The sequence below is a fragment of the Diabrotica undecimpunctata genome, chromosome 2 (assembly GCF_040954645.1).
Source record: "Diabrotica undecimpunctata isolate CICGRU chromosome 2, icDiaUnde3, whole genome shotgun sequence".
NCBI lineage: Eukaryota > Metazoa > Arthropoda > Insecta > Coleoptera > Chrysomelidae > Diabrotica > Diabrotica undecimpunctata.
The window spans coordinates 57,393,238-57,410,441 of record NC_092804.1 but is presented as its reverse complement, the minus strand read 5'-3'; the positions used below and the strand labels follow the sequence as shown (position 1 = coordinate 57,410,441).

General features: G+C 32.4%; 1 protein-coding gene across 2 annotated transcripts; it reads left to right on the top strand.

The window, feature by feature from the left end:
- Positions 1-2,373: 2,373 nt before the first annotated feature.
- On the top strand, positions 2,374-16,980 carry LOC140433312 (uncharacterized). 2 transcript variants are annotated; one of them, XM_072521341.1, is made up of 6 exons: positions 2,374-2,480; positions 2,534-2,655; positions 3,874-4,064; positions 4,121-4,345; positions 11,894-12,045; positions 16,365-16,980. In XM_072521341.1, the coding sequence occupies exons 1-6, from the start codon at positions 2,465-2,467 to the stop codon at positions 16,730-16,732; spliced, it is 1,074 nt and encodes a 357-aa protein (XP_072377442.1). In that variant the 5' UTR covers positions 2,374-2,464; the 3' UTR covers positions 16,733-16,980. The 2 variants fall into 2 exon arrangements, with proteins under 2 accessions (XP_072377442.1, XP_072377443.1); XM_072521342.1 differs by lacking the exons at positions 2,374-2,480; positions 2,534-2,655 and adding an exon at positions 2,694-3,232.
- The last annotated feature ends 224 nt before the right edge of the window (positions 16,981-17,204 follow it).

Genomic DNA, 17,204 nt, shown 5'->3' with positions numbered 1-17,204 from the left:
ATATATTTTGTCTAATACCATTTGGTTAACATATTCAAGTGCTACAATTTTATATAAACCGAACAAGTCGTTTTTATCATTTGCCAACAAATACCAATTTGGACATATCAACTTTTGCCATAACGCCACAGAAATATTGATGAGATGATAATCCCTTTCACTGGTCACTGTAGTATACGTCAGTATTTTCCACGCAAACCAAATTATACTGGCATTAAAGTTTTTGTATTCGCCAATCCAAATGGCATAATTTGTGACATGCGGGTATATCAGAGCAATACATTTCCAGATCTTATTGAAAAAGGTTTTACTTTAGGTGAAGCTGTTGTTATTGGCTTATGTGAAACCTTTATCCAAGGACACTTTCTCAATTTTGATAGATATTTTACAACTTAAAAGTGAATAAATAAGTTATTAGAAAACGGATTCCATGAAACTGGTAAAATTATGAAAAATAGAATACTGAAATCCTGTATTTTTTCCGAGGAAAAAGTTTTTATCCAAAAACCAAGAGGACATTATGAAGTCAAATATTGGCAAGGTGGTAATATTTCTTTTTTTGCGTTGGTTAGATAACAAACCAGTTCTCTTGATGTCTTCTTATTTTAATGGTACCAATTCAGATCTTTGTAAAAGATTATCTAAGAAGAAAAAAGAGTATGAAATGATAAAACGGCCTGATATTATTAAAAATTATAACCAATTTATGGAAGGAGTGAATCTAGTGGATAGATTAGTATTGGTTTGTCCTAATAGAGTCTGAACAATACATTTTATACACTACCTGATTGAAATTGCTGTTTTTAACTCGTGGATTTAATTTACAACGAAAAAGCTTAGAAATATGTCATTAAAGAAAATGCCACAGCTAAGAGCATTATTTAAAATGAAGTTTGGACAAAACATACTAAATGAATATGCTCTTATTATCGATTCAGACTCTTATGATGATTGTTAACAGCGTGTACCAATATAGGTACAAGAAAAGAAAAGTTAATAAAACCGTTACCTTCAGAATCAGTTAGACAGTATATTGCCAGAAATGTGAGGTATACTTATGTTGCACATTAAAACGAAATTGCTTTTTGAAATTTCACACAAAACAATAAACTCTCAATGTTTGACTTTCTGTCATTCTTTCTTTCTTGTAAGTTTTTATGCATTTGTTTTATTTTGTAATAAAAGTAAATTTGTTTTTGGCAAATCTTTGTCTAATTAAATTCCCTTGTCATAAATTTAGAACATGATATCAAGTGTTAAGTTCGTACTGAATGTTGTTGTCTCTTATAGATACAGTAGGTACATTAAGAAAACTTAAAATTCCCAATAAGTAAATATTTTTTCTTTTTTTTTTTATTTATTCCTACAATACACAGAAAATAAAAATTGTAAACAATTTAAACCAATTCCTGAACAAAAAACCTGGTAGTCAGGAGGTTAATACCATACAAAAAGAATGCTGATAGAATTTTTGCTTAGTACCTATTCATTATCAAGAATTAAACCGTTTTAAGTTCGTAGTTCGCTTGAGAATATCTTCACCGAACAGATAATCTTATTTTTTGACGTGACAACGTCTTAAGTTAGGTTGTGGCTCGGAGTCACTCATGAAAAAGTGTAACGCCCGCTCACGTCTGTTACGATGAGTCACCGAACGAGAGAGAGGCCCGCCGGACCGGCGAATGCCTTGCGTCTCTCTCCCACTCAAACATGATCGGTCCGCTAGTGCGATGCTATTTCTCCTATCATCGTCCTATCCTCAACAAAATCACTCAAATAGAAATTAGTTAAGTTTAAGTTTACATGTACAATGTTTTAGTAAACAAAATATATTTCTATAGTTAAAATTTGTGCAATTCTTATTTTCATTCAATTCCTTGTTCCTATTGTGCAATTTAATAATATTCATATCAATAAATATTCTACCGAGAAAAAGACGTTGTCACGTAAAATCTTCGCCCGTAAAACCGACTTTACAGGCAACCGATTTTTTATTGTTAATTTTTGTATTCAATTTGTAACCACGAATATACATCCAAGTCTCCTTTTGAATGATATGCCCCAAGCCTCTACTTTCCATTTAAACGTTTAGATATTCACTCTGAGGACGTTTAATTTAGGAATGAAATAGGTAAGCAATAAGCAAGAAGATGTGTTTTTAAAATCTAAAATTGGTGTGTTTCTTTTTAAATACAAGCACAGTAAATATGCCCTATTATTGAAATAAGGAATTTAGTATTCTAGTTGGCTGTTCCACCCTGTATAATCAGCGCCAGAGACCATAGCATAAAGTGTCTTCCTCTGTTCCTCTTCCCCTTCCCTCATCAAACTGCAAGCTGCAAGAACGGTTACGTTACGCGGTTACGTGCGCGCTGCGGTTACGGTTAACTTTGTTTACTCTTTACTTGACGTCTGGTTGTCTGCTCTCGTCTCGTGTGTTATTAAACTAAATTTTGTTTTGAAAATGTCCGATATTGACAGTAGGTGAAATTAATTCTTTGTTTTAGTTTTTTGTAATTTGATCTTTTTTAAGGTATTGTACTAAGCAACTTAGCAACGATTCTGCCAGATCAAAAGTACACCAACTTTAAAACTCTCAAACCAAATGTTTACCAATTTCAGTGCAATGCTTTAAAAACTGAGAGTGATATTAGGGTAATTAATAGATTGTGAAAAATTGATAACATCGTCACTGTGTCTGCAAAATTTCTTATTTTTTATGCTTCAAATTTTTACGCCCTTGGGCTTACTGAATCATTCTGATTATTCATTTGGGCAAAAGTTTGTAAAGTTTTGCAGGCATTAGGGACGTAATAATGATTTAATATAATAATTTTTTGAAGAAAACTCAGTAGAACAGAACCTTCATTCATGAAATTCTTAATAGCTGGTGTTAATAATGCTTCTATGTTGTGTATCTTCTTTCCATAATTTTAGATCATTCTATCATATTTATAAAAAGTACCATTTCATTAAATAGGTTACAATCATGACTGTTGAACACTTATTCATATTTTCATTAAGGCAACTGGAGTTTTTTCAATTTTTGTATTTTCATTTCATCAAGACTATGAACATTCTCATTAACTATCAAAGTATGATGTATGATACTTAGTTGTTTTTCTTTTATTTATACATTATTCTTAAAATTTTGTTTTGAGTTTAAACAAGAAGTATCAAAATTGTTGAAGTTTACACATCCGAAGTATTATTTTTAGTTTTCATGGTTCAGGTTATAAATTTAGCTCTTTATCTATCTGTTTACCTTCGTCTCACTCTTAGATTATAACATAAAATATCATCATCATGCATCATTATTTACATATGGCATAAATATGTAGTTTTAATATGCCGCTTGACAAAACATCTTGACAGTTTCATATTTGCAACTTTACTATTTAAATTAAAGTATAAACTTTGTGTAATTCAACTTTCATTTTTGAATATTTTTTATTAGTTTTCATTGTTTTAGTATCCCGATTGTTTTTTTTTTGTTATCATGGCTAATATTTTATTGTTAATTTCTTTGTTTTCTGTTAGAATAATTATATCTTTTGTCTTAAATTCAACAAAAAGGACTAACCTTGATTTCAGGAAGTAAATGCACAAGTTCAAGCAAGTTTCTGCAGCCTAATATTTTGTTTGTATTTTTATATGAAATTAAAGTTAGAAAATATGATGTAATTAAACAAACTATGATTGTTAGAATAATTTGGATACCAGATTCATCATCTATTTAAAAAAATGTGCAAATAATATGTAATATTTGACTCGTGGTAGCTCTATATTGGGTCATCTACTTTTTTTTATCAAAAAATTTATACCGAAGTAAAAGTTGCTCCATTATTTGTATTGTTGCTCCATTATTTGTAGGATTGGGTCAAAGCATTAAGTGAACAATCTTATGTGGAATGGAGAATATTTAGAACAAATCCAACACTCAAGGGCCATAGATGTGTTTTTAAAATTGTTTATAGGTGCCAACATAGTGCCACAAGATATCAGTCTAATGGCAAGAGGCAGTCAAAAAGTACCAATTGTGATGCATTCTTAAGAGTAAAAATGTAAGAAGTGGTCAAATAATGTAAGATTGATCTAGTATATTATATTTTTATTTTAGATTTCAAAAGTCAGTTTATGATGAATCATTAATTACTCAAATAACCCTCAATAATTTTCATAATCACCCAACAGGAATAACAGCAGAATCATTAAAATATCGAGATGTGTCTGAAAACATTAAAGAAAGGTTAAGGGAGCTGTTCAATTTTGGATTGACACCATCTGCTGCACATGATGTACTGACGACAGATGCAATGATAGAACATGGTGATAACTGTAAAAAGTAAGTAAATGTGATAATTTTAATCAATTTATAGTTGTTCTTTTACCTACTACAAAATAGGTTTAAGTTTGCAGAGTGATAGGCTTTTCCACAGTAGTTCCTCCATTTTCCACACAATAACTAAGTCCTTTAGATTATAGGTTTATAAGTAAAGCTTAAAGACACATCATTTTTTTGAATTCGCACAAGTTATTAAAACCTTCATGACTGTTTGGGACTCATGAGTCCTGAATATGTTATGATTTTCACAATATAGGAAAGATGTATATTTCCACTATTATATATAAAGGTAGGTCACAGGGTTAATATATGTCAATGCTTCAAATAACATTTTTTATAAAATTTTGTGACAACTCACATAGCAACCGAAATAATGGAAACCGGGTGACTCTAGGCCACAATATAATAATACTTTTGATCATAACTGGAGCATCAATGGAAAAGAGGTACAAATTGTAGAAGAAATGATCAGACAAAAAATAGAAATATTAGGAATAACGGAAACAAAAATGAAAGGAAGAGGTTTTAAGAAGATACACAAAGGATATTGGTTATTTTGTGTAGGAGCTGATGCAAAGGAGAGAACAAAAGAAGGCGTAGGGATAATAATTACACCGAATAGACTACAATACGTTACAGAAGAAACATATGTTAACCAGAGAATATTATCGCTGAAAATGAAACTGATAGACGAGGAAATATGGACAATAATAACAGCCTACGGAGTAAATGAAGATGCAAAAAAGGGAGAGAAGGATAAATTTTTCGAGGAGCTCCAAATGAAAATTGACAATGGGGAAGAAAATATAATTGTAATAGGAGATCTAAACGGTAGAGTCGGAAATAATAACAATGGAATTGAGGAATGCATGGGAAAGGAAGGAGAAGAAATACTAAACAAAAATGGTGAAAGAATAATAGAAATATGTATGGAGAATAGACTTGTTATAACAAATACAAAATTTAAACATAAAAAAAGTACACAAATACACGAGAGTACAAGAAAGTAGAAATGAAAAATCAATCATAGATTACTTTTTGGTAAGTAGCAACAAATGGAAAAGAGTACAAGACACGAAAGTGAAAAGAGGCTCAGAGATTGGCAGTGATCATCATCTAGTAATAATGAAAATGAGACTAGCAAAAGAAAAGGAAGAAAAGAGGAGAAAGGTAGTAAATGAAAAAGTAAAAAGCTACAAATTAAAAGAAGAAAGATATAAGAAGATATTCCAAGAAAAATTAGACAATATTTTGAAAGGTAGGGCAAAAACTGCAAGTATAGAAGAAAAGTGGGAAAATCTCAAGACCAGCTTAATCATAGCTGCTGAGGAAACCTGCGGGAAGACAAAAATAGCAAATAATAGCATGAGGAGAACTGAATGGTGGACTGACGAAATATGAAGGAAAGTAAAAAACAAAAAAGAGATATCTAAGTACAAAGCGCCCTGAAGATTATGAGGCATATAAAGAAAAAAGAAAAGAGGTTAAAATAGCTGTGAAAGCAGAAAAAGAAAGGTCATGGGAAAAGTTTGGACTAATAATAATACTTTTGATCATAACTAGGTTTTCAATACACTTAACAACAATTTGGTTTTTAAAAGTAAACTTATACTGTGTGGGATCAAAACATTTGCAAATGTGTTTACAGCTAAGTTGATTATGGTGCTTGATGGATATCACCAACTGAATGCAAAAGTAAAACAAGACCTAATGACTTTTATCTTAAAAATATATAAGTATTTTGAAAAAATATCGTTGTTAAATTGTTTAGTTCACACTATTGTACAGTTCTTACTAAATAAGCATGTTTCCTGTTAGTTTACTTGTATCTAATCATACTAGCATATATTTTAATAACCTAATTTAGTTTATCGTTTGCACTGTACTTATAAAACTTTACTTAATCAGTAGACCCATTTGTACCTTTCGGTGTTGGGCCGTTTTAAATACAATTCATTAAATTACAATATTTGACAGTCTTCTGAGGTGTCCTAGCTCTTAACGAACTTTCTCCATTCCTTCCTATTGGATGCCACCTGTGTTGCTTCCTACCAAGTCTTACCCTTACTCTGCAGTATCTGCGAGATGTCACTGTTCCATTCTTTAATGGGTCTTCTGTTCTTCCCTAATGATTTGGCGTCCCACACTCTTTTTACTTGTCTATTATTGTCCATCCAGGTTAGATGTCCGAACCATGCTAATTTTTTCTCCTTGATTGACTTGAGTATCGGTTTGATTTTGAGTCTTTCTCTTATTTCTTTATTTCTAATTCTATCAGTTCTTTTTACTCCTATCATTCTTCTGAGGTATTTCATCTCTGCTGCCTGAATTCTGCTCTGATGTCTTTTGTTTAATATTCAATTTTCTGCTCCATATGTCACTCTAGGTCTATATATTGTTTTGTATATTGTCATCTTGGCCTTTGTTGATATTTCTTTGTTATTAAGGAATCCTTTATTTAGTGCTTGGAATAGTTTTACTGAGTTTTCCATTATGTTGTTAAGCTTGTCCTCGATGTCTCCTTTGTTGTTGATTACTGTTCCCAAGTATTTGTATGAATTTGTCTGTATTATTTTTTGTTGGTCTATCATTACTTCTATTTGATCTTCCGTCCCTTGTTTTCTTGATATTTTCATTATCTGAGTCTTCTCTTTGTTTATGTTTAATTAATACTATGTCGTCTGCAAATATACACATCTCAGCATTTATCATTTGCATTCTGTTCCAGCCGATGCAGTATTTCTTGAATGTTTTCTTACCTTACTTGATAGGTGCACTTATAAAAAATGTTTCTTTTTCTGTATTTTTCAATGAGTAGTAGCACTACAAAAATATTAAAACCAGCTCTTGAAACTTAAAAATAAAACCAATAACCTAAACCCAGATTAATAAAGTGAAAACTAGTAGGTAGATTATGATGAGTTTCCTTCTACAGTATCTGTTTTTTTAAGAATCTGGTAGCAATATGTTACTGTTCTGTACAAAAGTTACTCACAAAGAAATAGTAAATCTAGAAGTTTGTATCAACAACGAAGTATTTGAAGTTAAATCAAATATAAAGCAGGCAAAAATTCTATTATGCATGATGATACTCATGGACAAATAGTAAATGCAGAAGACTGTATCAGTAATAATTTATTTAAAGAAGACATCATGTGTAATACTACGAAAAGTGTATTAGTACAGAGAAATAAGCTATTTTGGCGACTTTGACTCGGTTAAGTATCCGACTACTTTTTTTGAGTTTTATGGACCTCAATAACCCAAACCTGTTTCCTTCAGTGGGTTCAGTGGACTTTTTAAACTAATAATAATTTAAGTTTTAATTATTTGATAAAGCACATTTAAAACTTTAAAATGAAGATTTATGAATGTCGATATACTACTTTGTTGCTTAGAAAACTGTAAAAAACCTAAGAATTCTTAATTAAAAAAAAAAAAATTATCTTAAAAACTTTTTCGCTATTGCCCGGGAAAAAAATATTTTTTCATATTCGAAAAGCTGCCATTTTCTCACAAATTCCAAAAAATAGGTTGTCCTACGACAATTAGAGACGAAAATACTCACTTTTTTTTTTAATTGATAGCTTGTTTGTTTATAACAATTAGGCACCTAATTAGCGTCTTTTGAAAGGTCAAGGACTGAAGTTTTAAAGTACAAAGTTTGAAAAAGGTTGCCAGTGAATAGAGTTGTCTACAAAGCTTGAAAATGTAAAGCTCCAATTCGTTCTGCATGCAGTAGTTGAGGGGTATTTTAAGATTCGCGCTATAAATTATATATCCGGTTCTTGTTGATGAATTTTGATGTTTCTTTTTTAATTTGTATGTACTCCTTTTGTACATTACTTATGTGCCTTTTGTTAATAAATTTAATGTAAATGTAAATTGTTTACAAAAATTTTCGAGAAAAAACTTTTAAACGATTTTTATCATCAATACGATATTATTTACCTACAACTATAAATATGTATCAAATTAAATGTTTGCCATTTAAAAAAAAAAAGAAATTTCTTTTTACCTTTTGTAAATAAACAAGTTGTAAATTTAACTGCAAATATTCCTATGTTTTGCCAACAAAAATTATTCTAAAAATATCGTAATTTTTTTTTCTAAAACTGTTTTAACATTTACAAGATTAATTTAACATTAAATTTATTAACAAACGGCATATTCGTAATGTAATCAAAGAGTACATACAGATTATAAAAATAATTCGTCCACCATAATCGTATGACTATAAATAACTAATTTTAATAATTTTTCCCGGGCAATAGCAAAAAAGTTATAAGCAAAAAATTGCAAATTTGCGATGTTTTACTTGTTCGTCAATATTTAGACCATCATTTTTCACGGCATTGGATTGGAAGAAGAGGCAGCATCGAATGGCATCCTCGGTCACCAGATTTGTTTCCCCTCGATTTTTTTTTGTGTTAGGATACCTTTTTTTCTTTTATGAAGTTTTCGCGGTCCTAGTAGGTGGGCAAAAACGGCCTTCCAGCATCGGTTATACCATCGCCGTCAATGTCATCTGCTAAAAAAACCTTTCCCAACCGTGAATTACCGGTCGGACCGCCCTGATTTAAACGCAATGTCGGCATGGCATTCGCCCGATCTCTCGTTCACGCACATTTTTCACGCACTCTCTTCTCTTTACTTTCTCACTATGAGTCTCACTACGACAGAATCCTTCTCTCATGTTCAATCCTTCATCAGCACGTGCATAGAAATATAGACGGGGATAACTCCAAGCGCCTCGGCAGAGACTGTTCTGTGTGCACAGGCCACCCTCAACAGACTCTTCCCATCTGCTTGGGTGAGCACATTTTATTAAAACTGCAGTACCTTAGACAGGCGCAGCGTAGAGGACGATCGATTGCACAACAGAATGGAGGGCTCTCCTCCTCTCAGTTTTAGGCACTCCGATGTTGGGCACGATCCCCTAACGCGTCGTATCTCACCGCCTTTACGTGCTCCCCCCACCTTCCGCTTTGACTCAGAATCACACATACGTCACGCATTTCTTTGGAACCACTCTCTTTCTTGTACATTCGAATGTGATCTCGTCCCTTTTCCTTGGTCCCTTGAGAAATAACCTCGGTCTTATCAGCAGCCAGTTCTAGGTCATGCATTTTCATCCATTGCTCGACTTGGTCGCATGTACGCTGTGCACCGAAGATAATGTCCTCCCTGTTCCGCGCCACTACCAGCATAGCGAGTCGTACGCAAATGCAAAAGTGGTTACACCCTTTCCGTATTGTTGGCTCACAACCCTGTCATATGCCAAGTTCAACAGCTTGGGTCCTAGGACCGAACCCTGCAGTACTCCAGCCGTCACGTCAACCTCCACTCCTTTTTCTACCACAATTTTCCTCTTTGACAGATAGTCCGAGACCAAATTCATCAAGTACCTCGGACTCATCTATCGTATAGCCTTCATTACCTCTTTCCATTTTAATGTGTTGAAAGGATTCCGGAAGTCAAACACCAATAGGATCGCCCACCTCTGGTTAACTCCCACCCCGCGCAACTCTCTGAAGACTTCCATCACCGCATCCAACGTGCTCTTGTTCTTTCTGAAACCGTACTTCCTAGGTGTCAGCCCACCTGACTCTTCAATTGCAGTGTCTATTCACCCTCTTAGAAACCACTCGTACAATTTACTGATGTCAAACAAGTCGATACTTGTCTTCCCACTTTGGGAGTAGACGAGCCTCGAGATCTTCCAATTTGCCGGAAATAGCCGAGTTTCAAGCAGTGCCTTCGTGATGTTAGGATACCTAAAAAGTAAAATCTATAGAACACCACCCACATCTTTAGCAGATTTACGTCGACGAATGGCGACGAATAACTTTGCGAATGCTTCGGAATGTGAGAGAACGTTTCGAACCAAACCTTTGTTATTGTATGGATGCCGGAGGTCATCAGTTTCAAAATTTGGTCAACTAAGAAATAAGTAACCTCTGAAAATATTAATTTATAATGTATTATTTTTTAAATAAACCAAATAAAATATTGGACCGAATTTAAAGACTAATGTATAGGGGATTTTAAGGGCTTTAAAACAATAAATTATTTTACCCCAACTGCGAGGGGGTGATTCTTACCCTGGCTTAGGTGTGAAAGTAATATAATTAAAAATACCGAAAAAATGTATCCCCTTAATCAAAAATCGACCTTTCGCTGGATTTTTTAAAAATATTTTCGTAGTGCCTGATAATGTCTTTGTTTCGTTTTCGTCTGGCCACCCTGTATATTATACCCTGAATGATTATTTTATTTTAAATATTTATATTCTATTTGATAAATTTATACATTATTTGTTTATAAACGGTATAAAAGAAATCTTTGTTTGCACACCATGCTAATCTGCTCTTTATTTTAAAGAAATTTTGATTTATATAAAAAAACTACCAACTTTGCGCGTCGTATGCGACGGGAGGTACAATCAACTTCCATCTACAGTTACTCGTGGAATTTCTAAAATAATGTGGAATGGCATATACCGTTATACATTCATCAATAATGAATATGCTGTGTAATGCCCTTTTGGTAGTCGCCTTGTTTCTTTTCTCTATCTTAATATATTTGTTATATCCTCCCTTATTATTTGCTATGTCGCATGTTAAGATTCGGTTGTTATTTATTTTGTACTCAGCCAGAGGTCTTCTTTAAGTCAATAAATCAAAATTTGTCTTATAGTAAATCTACTTTTATCCATAGTGTCCTAGGATATACTGTATGTCGCTATTCGTTCGTTAATAATGAAAATACTGTGTAGTTCCCTTTTGATAGCCTCTTTGCTTGTTCTTTGTATCTTAATATATTCGTTATCTCCTTCCCTTTTATTTAACACATCACACGCTCCGATCGGACCAATAACTACGGAGATTTGATATAATGACCTTTTGCAATGCCGCCATGTGTGTTTTTCTGTCTCAACATATTCGCTACCCCCTCTCCTTTCCAATGATGTGTCATAAGTCACGATCCGACGAACTGTTCTACACCCATCACAAAACACTAAAAAATGTTTAAATCATCAATACGACTTTTTATCACAAAATAGGGTCAGCCATTCTTTCCGTACAATTTTCAAACATGTTAGGTTAGGTTAGTAATATAAATAACAATAAAGTGTATGTGAACACATAATTGGGATAAAAAATACCAAAGAAAGTTTAGTTTCCAATCATTTAAAGACAATACATATAATTTTATAAACTTTCTAAAGCCTTTATTTCTTTATAAATGTTTTTATTTCTTTATTAAATAAATATATTAATTGAATATATATTTTTTCATAAATTTATAAACCAGTGACGTATGAGGTATAATATACATATATTATACGTCATTAATCAAAATTGTTTCGTTTCAGGAACAAAATATGATTGAAATGTCAGATTTTGGTAGTTCAGATTTCTGTCTTGTGGCGTAGTTACCCTACCAGAGAACCAGTGTGACTTGTCGTCCTAGCCTTTTATATAGATAGATATTATTTTTATATAAACCGCATAAATTCTGAAATATTGCCCTTTTTGGTTTCAGAGTTTTGGCAGACAGAAGTGTAGTCCCAGATTTAGTGTATTGTTACAACTTTTTCTACAAGGAATTTGGAAAAGACTATAACAAAGTTAAAAAAGGATGTGAGCATGACGAACCTGTGAATGAAGGAAGCACTAGTGATAAAATATTTAATGGTAAGTTAAGATTTATTTGATCAAATAAATTGTTTGTACATTATTGATCGAATTTGCACTAATTACGTCAAAGATTTCTTGTATTTACGGATGAGATCACCAAAAGTCACCGGATGAAATACCCAGTGAAATAATAAGGCTCTCCTCGAAAGTTCAGGTAAAAGATCTCTCGTTCATATTTTTAATAAAAATTATGAAACTGGCTATATACTAACCGATTGGCTGTTGTCGGCTTTTGTGACGATACCCAAAAAGTCAAATGTGCGGAGATGTAGTGACTATCGTACCATCAGATTCATGAGCCATGTTTTAAAAATATTTCTTCGAATTTTGCACTCAAAGATGTACCAAAACATAGAAGAGCAGCCTAGTGACACATAATTTGGATTCCGTAATAATCTTGGAACCGGAGAATCATGATTTAGTATTTAGGTTTGGTACAGAGATGTAGAGATATCGGCAATCCAGTTTGTATGTGTTTTATTACCTTTTGGAAGGCCTTTGATCAAGTAAAATATAGTGAAGGTTGGTTCAGCAGGTAGGCATTGATGATAAAGACCTACGTATTATTAAAAATCTTTATTGGCATGAACATAAAAACATCAGGATTGGCCAGAATAATTCTGAAGAGAAATACGAAGAGGAGTAAGACAGGATTGCATTTTGTCCCTAAGTGCCATGTGAAATGAATACACTTGGGTTATTCATTTCATTTTAATAGATATTTCAGGAAAATTTAATTTAGTCATTTGTTTATCAATATTTAATAATTATTTAATATTTAATTTTAGTATTTTTGTTATGGTTAGGATATTCTATTTTTGTTAAATATTTGTAAAAATGGCGACATACCGTGAATAAATAAATAAATATTTTTTTATTGAACTTAATTAACTTAGTCTTTATATAAAATAGTTAATAGAAGTCAGCTAATAATTTAACAGAACATTTATTAATTCTAAGATGGTACGAAGTTAGTCGGGCCAACTAGTATATTATAACATTTAATTCTATAAGGTTAATACTAAAAAACATGTTTTCAGGTGCGAGCCTAAAGAAAAGGCAAATTTAAGTTTTTTCCAACAAAAAACTGATTTGTTCGCTAAAGCTATTTCATTCTTCTAGCGATCTGCCTCGAAAAACGAGTGAAAGAGACTTCTATACTTGGAGCACACGTACATATCAGGTACCAATCGCTTCGTCTTGGTCTCCAGAAGGAACTCTGACCCTTTGAAGAGCCAAGAAACACCTGCTCAAAGCGTGGCAAGCGGTTATTCAGTCACTAAAATCGACGTTTTTTTTTCATTTTTTCGCGATTTTACCCGAAAATAGATTAAAAGATACCTCTATAGTTGGAGCACACATACATATTAGGTACCAATCGCTTCGTCTTGGTCCCCAGAATGAACTCTGACCCTTTGAAGAACCAAAAAAAGCTCAAAGCGTGGCAAACGGTTATTCAGTCCCTAAAATCGACGTTTTTTTTTCATTTTTTCGCGATTTTATCCGAAAATAGATTAAAAGATACCTCTATAGTTGGAGCACACATACATATTAGGTACCAATCGCTTCGTCTTGATCCCCAGAATGAATTCTGACCTTTTGAAGAACCAAGAAACACCTGCTCAAAGCGTGGCAAGCGGTTATTCAGTCCCTTAAATCGACGTTTTTTTTTTCATTTTTTCGCGATTTTATCCGAAAATAGATTAAAAGAGACCTGTATAGTTGGAGCACACGTACATATCATGTACCAATCGCCTAAAGTAATAAATAAATAAATAGCAATATTTATTATCGTTGATTTGTGCAGAATTAAATTTGGAAAGGGCGACATGGAATTTTACGTCAGCTGGGCACGGTAAAAGTGCAGCCGATGGAATCGGCGGCACAATAAAAAATATGTGCGACAATCACGTTGCGAATGGCAACAATATTTTATTTGCCCAGGATATTTTTAATTTAATTGAAAAAAATTCTTGCCCCGTTCGAGCATTTATAGTCTGCTCAGAACAAATTGACGATATGACAAAAAAATTGGGTGGATACATTCCGCAAGTTCCTCAAACGATGAAAATCAACCAGGTCATGTGGTCTAAAAATAAGAAAAAGGAGCTATTCACCCGCTATTTGTCCTGCTCACTCTGCATTAATAACACTACTCATTGCTCTCACTACTATCTAAATAAGGTTAGCTTTAATCAAAGTACGCCAACTACATCTCACGACATAGAGATTTAAAACGAAGTTGTAGCTACAAACTTTTATTCGACAACTGAGTTTTCCAAAGGCGATTGGATCGTAGTAATTTATGATCAATGGTACGCAGGGGTAGTTGAAGAGGTAAACAACGAACATCTTGTAACAAAATTTCTCTCAACTACAAAAAATGGCTTTTGTTTTTTGAATCGACCAGAGCATACACAAAACGTTTTATCAACTCAAGTTTTATGTAAAATAGAATCACCAGAACTAACTAAATTTAGAAATAAAATAATGTACAATATCAGTGAAAATCAGAAAAAAATGATTGAAAATAATGTAAAAAAGAATATAATTATATGATATATTTGGTATAATTTATATAATTAATATAATTTCTTTTTGAATCTAAAACAGTATTAAAATTTTGTTTATTTCATATTATTCGAGCTTTAATATTTATTATTTCTGTTAAATACAAGATTATTTAATATTATATGCCAAGTTCTTTTTTATAGTGTTTAATTAATGAAGAATAAATATATTTATACCATTGTTAAATAGTATCTATCAATAATAAAAAATTTAGAATATTTTTGATGTATTGTATTCTATGTATTTATTTTTTTTCACTTGACTAACTTTTATCTCGTTCTAATACTCATACTAACAAAAAAAAAGTTTGTTATAAAAAAAAAGAAGAAAAAAAATTGAATCGTATTTTCTTACTTAAAACACGATAAATTAATATGTGAAGGTTTTCAGCTATATTACAATTTACTATCTATAATTTGATGACGGATCAGGCTACATACTGATGATCAAGTCACCAGCTTCCGATAGGTAGATGAACCTCACTTACCGAAGTCATTTTAACTTGATTTTCCGGTAAAATCGCGAAAAAATGAATAAAACGTCGATTTTAGGGACTGAATAACCGCTTGCCACGCTTTGAGCAGGTGTTTGTTGGTTCTTCAAAGGGTCAGAATTCATTCTGGGGATCAAGACGAAGCGATTGGTACCTAATATGTATGTGTGCTCCAACTATAGAGGTATCTTTTAATCTATTTTCGGATAAAATCGCGAAAAAATGAAAAAAACGTCGATTTTAGGGACTGAATAACCGTTTGCCACGCTTTGAGCTTTTTTTTGGTTCTTCAAAGGGTCAGAGTTCATTCTGGGGACCAAGACGAAGCGATTGGTACCTAATATGTATGTGTGCTCCAACTATAGAGGTATCTTTTAATCTATTTTCGGGTAAAATCGCGAAAAAATGAAAAAAAAACGTCGATTCTAGTGACTGAATAACCGCTTGCCACGCTTTGAGCAGGTGTTTCTTGGCTCTTCAAAGGGTCAGAGTTCCTTCTGGATACCAAGACGAAGCGATTGGTACCTGATATGTACGTGTGCTCCAAATATAGAAGTCTCTTTCACTTGTTTTTCGAGGCAGATCGCTAGAAGAATGAAATAGCTTTAGCGAACAAATCAGTTTTTTGTTGGAAAAAACTTAAATTTGCCTTTTTTTTGAGGCTCGCACCTGAAAACATGTTTTTTGGTATCAACCTACAGAAAAAAATTGTTACTGCGGGGTACGGGCAGCAAATTGCAATATCACCTTATTTGGCTCCAGTTAAGGTGCGAATTTTTGTAGAATTCCTCAAATATAGATAGAAATATAGATATCATATTCACAATTTGTAGGTATTTCACAATTTTTTTTAATTCTGTAGCTGTTTCTAAATTTTTCTGAGGAAAATATATACATGTCTCTTATCTCACCAATCTTCGAGGACCGTTATTCCCATATAGCTCCTTTATGTCATCACACTATTGGTTAAAGTACATAAGTAAATAGAAAATTATGTTGAAGTCATAAATAGTAAATAAATAAATATAAGGTTGAATTCTCGAATAAATGAACTTTGATCAAATAAAAGGCATATATCGAGCACATAAATAGTAAAGGCAAAATACTGATTGTGAATGGAAAATATTGTTAATGTTTTATAAAATTGGGGTAAAATAATATCATATATAACTGTCACTTGTTGCTTCTTTAAAATATGATGTTAATAAACTTGTTTAAATGATGATTATATTAAGTTTATTTTTTGTTGCAGGTGAAGATATATCTAACTTCATAGCACCTGTACATTGCAAAAATAGTCACAACATTGAAGTTGTAGTGGATGACTCTGAGAATGAAGAAGTTGTAGAAATACTTATTTCTCAAGACAATTCTTCTGATGGTTCTAAGAATGTTGACGTATACAATAATTTAAAAAGTACCTTTGACGATATCTTGGAACGGATAAAAAGTACGCAGAACTCTGATATTTTGGAAGCTTCAGAAAAATTTTGTAAAAATTATAAAACACTTTGTAAAAATGATAAGTCATTTAAATCTGCTTTGAAGCATTTTGGAAAGAATACGTACAAAAAGCCAATAGTTGTTTCAAGAAATGCTTTACGGAAAGGCTTCAAATGAATTATTTTCAGAAAAATGTTTCTTATCAAGAAGACAGCATGAATAATATAAAGCATAAACTGATCTTTAAGACCATACCATGGTAATAATGAATCCATTAATATTACGAGGATCAAATAATTTTAAATGAATAAGAACGTACACAGAAGAAATAATCTTTTTCCATTATTTTACTTGTAAATTTTCTTTTTTTATATTCAACCAGTTTGTTATTTTCAAAAAATTGAAGTAAATAATATTTTATACAACTTACCTTAATTATATACTCACCTAAAGGTCAAAGTAAAAACTTGACTCTTCCCATTCCTTGAGCCCTTGTCAGGGCGTGGTGACACTGTTAATATTATTAGCTTGCTGTTTCCATTGGATGCGATCCTTTGCTAGATGAACAGCTTCATGTAAGGATTTTTCCACCAGTCTTCATTTGGTTTGCCCATCGTGTTAAAGATCTTTCTCTCGGTCTTCGACCTCT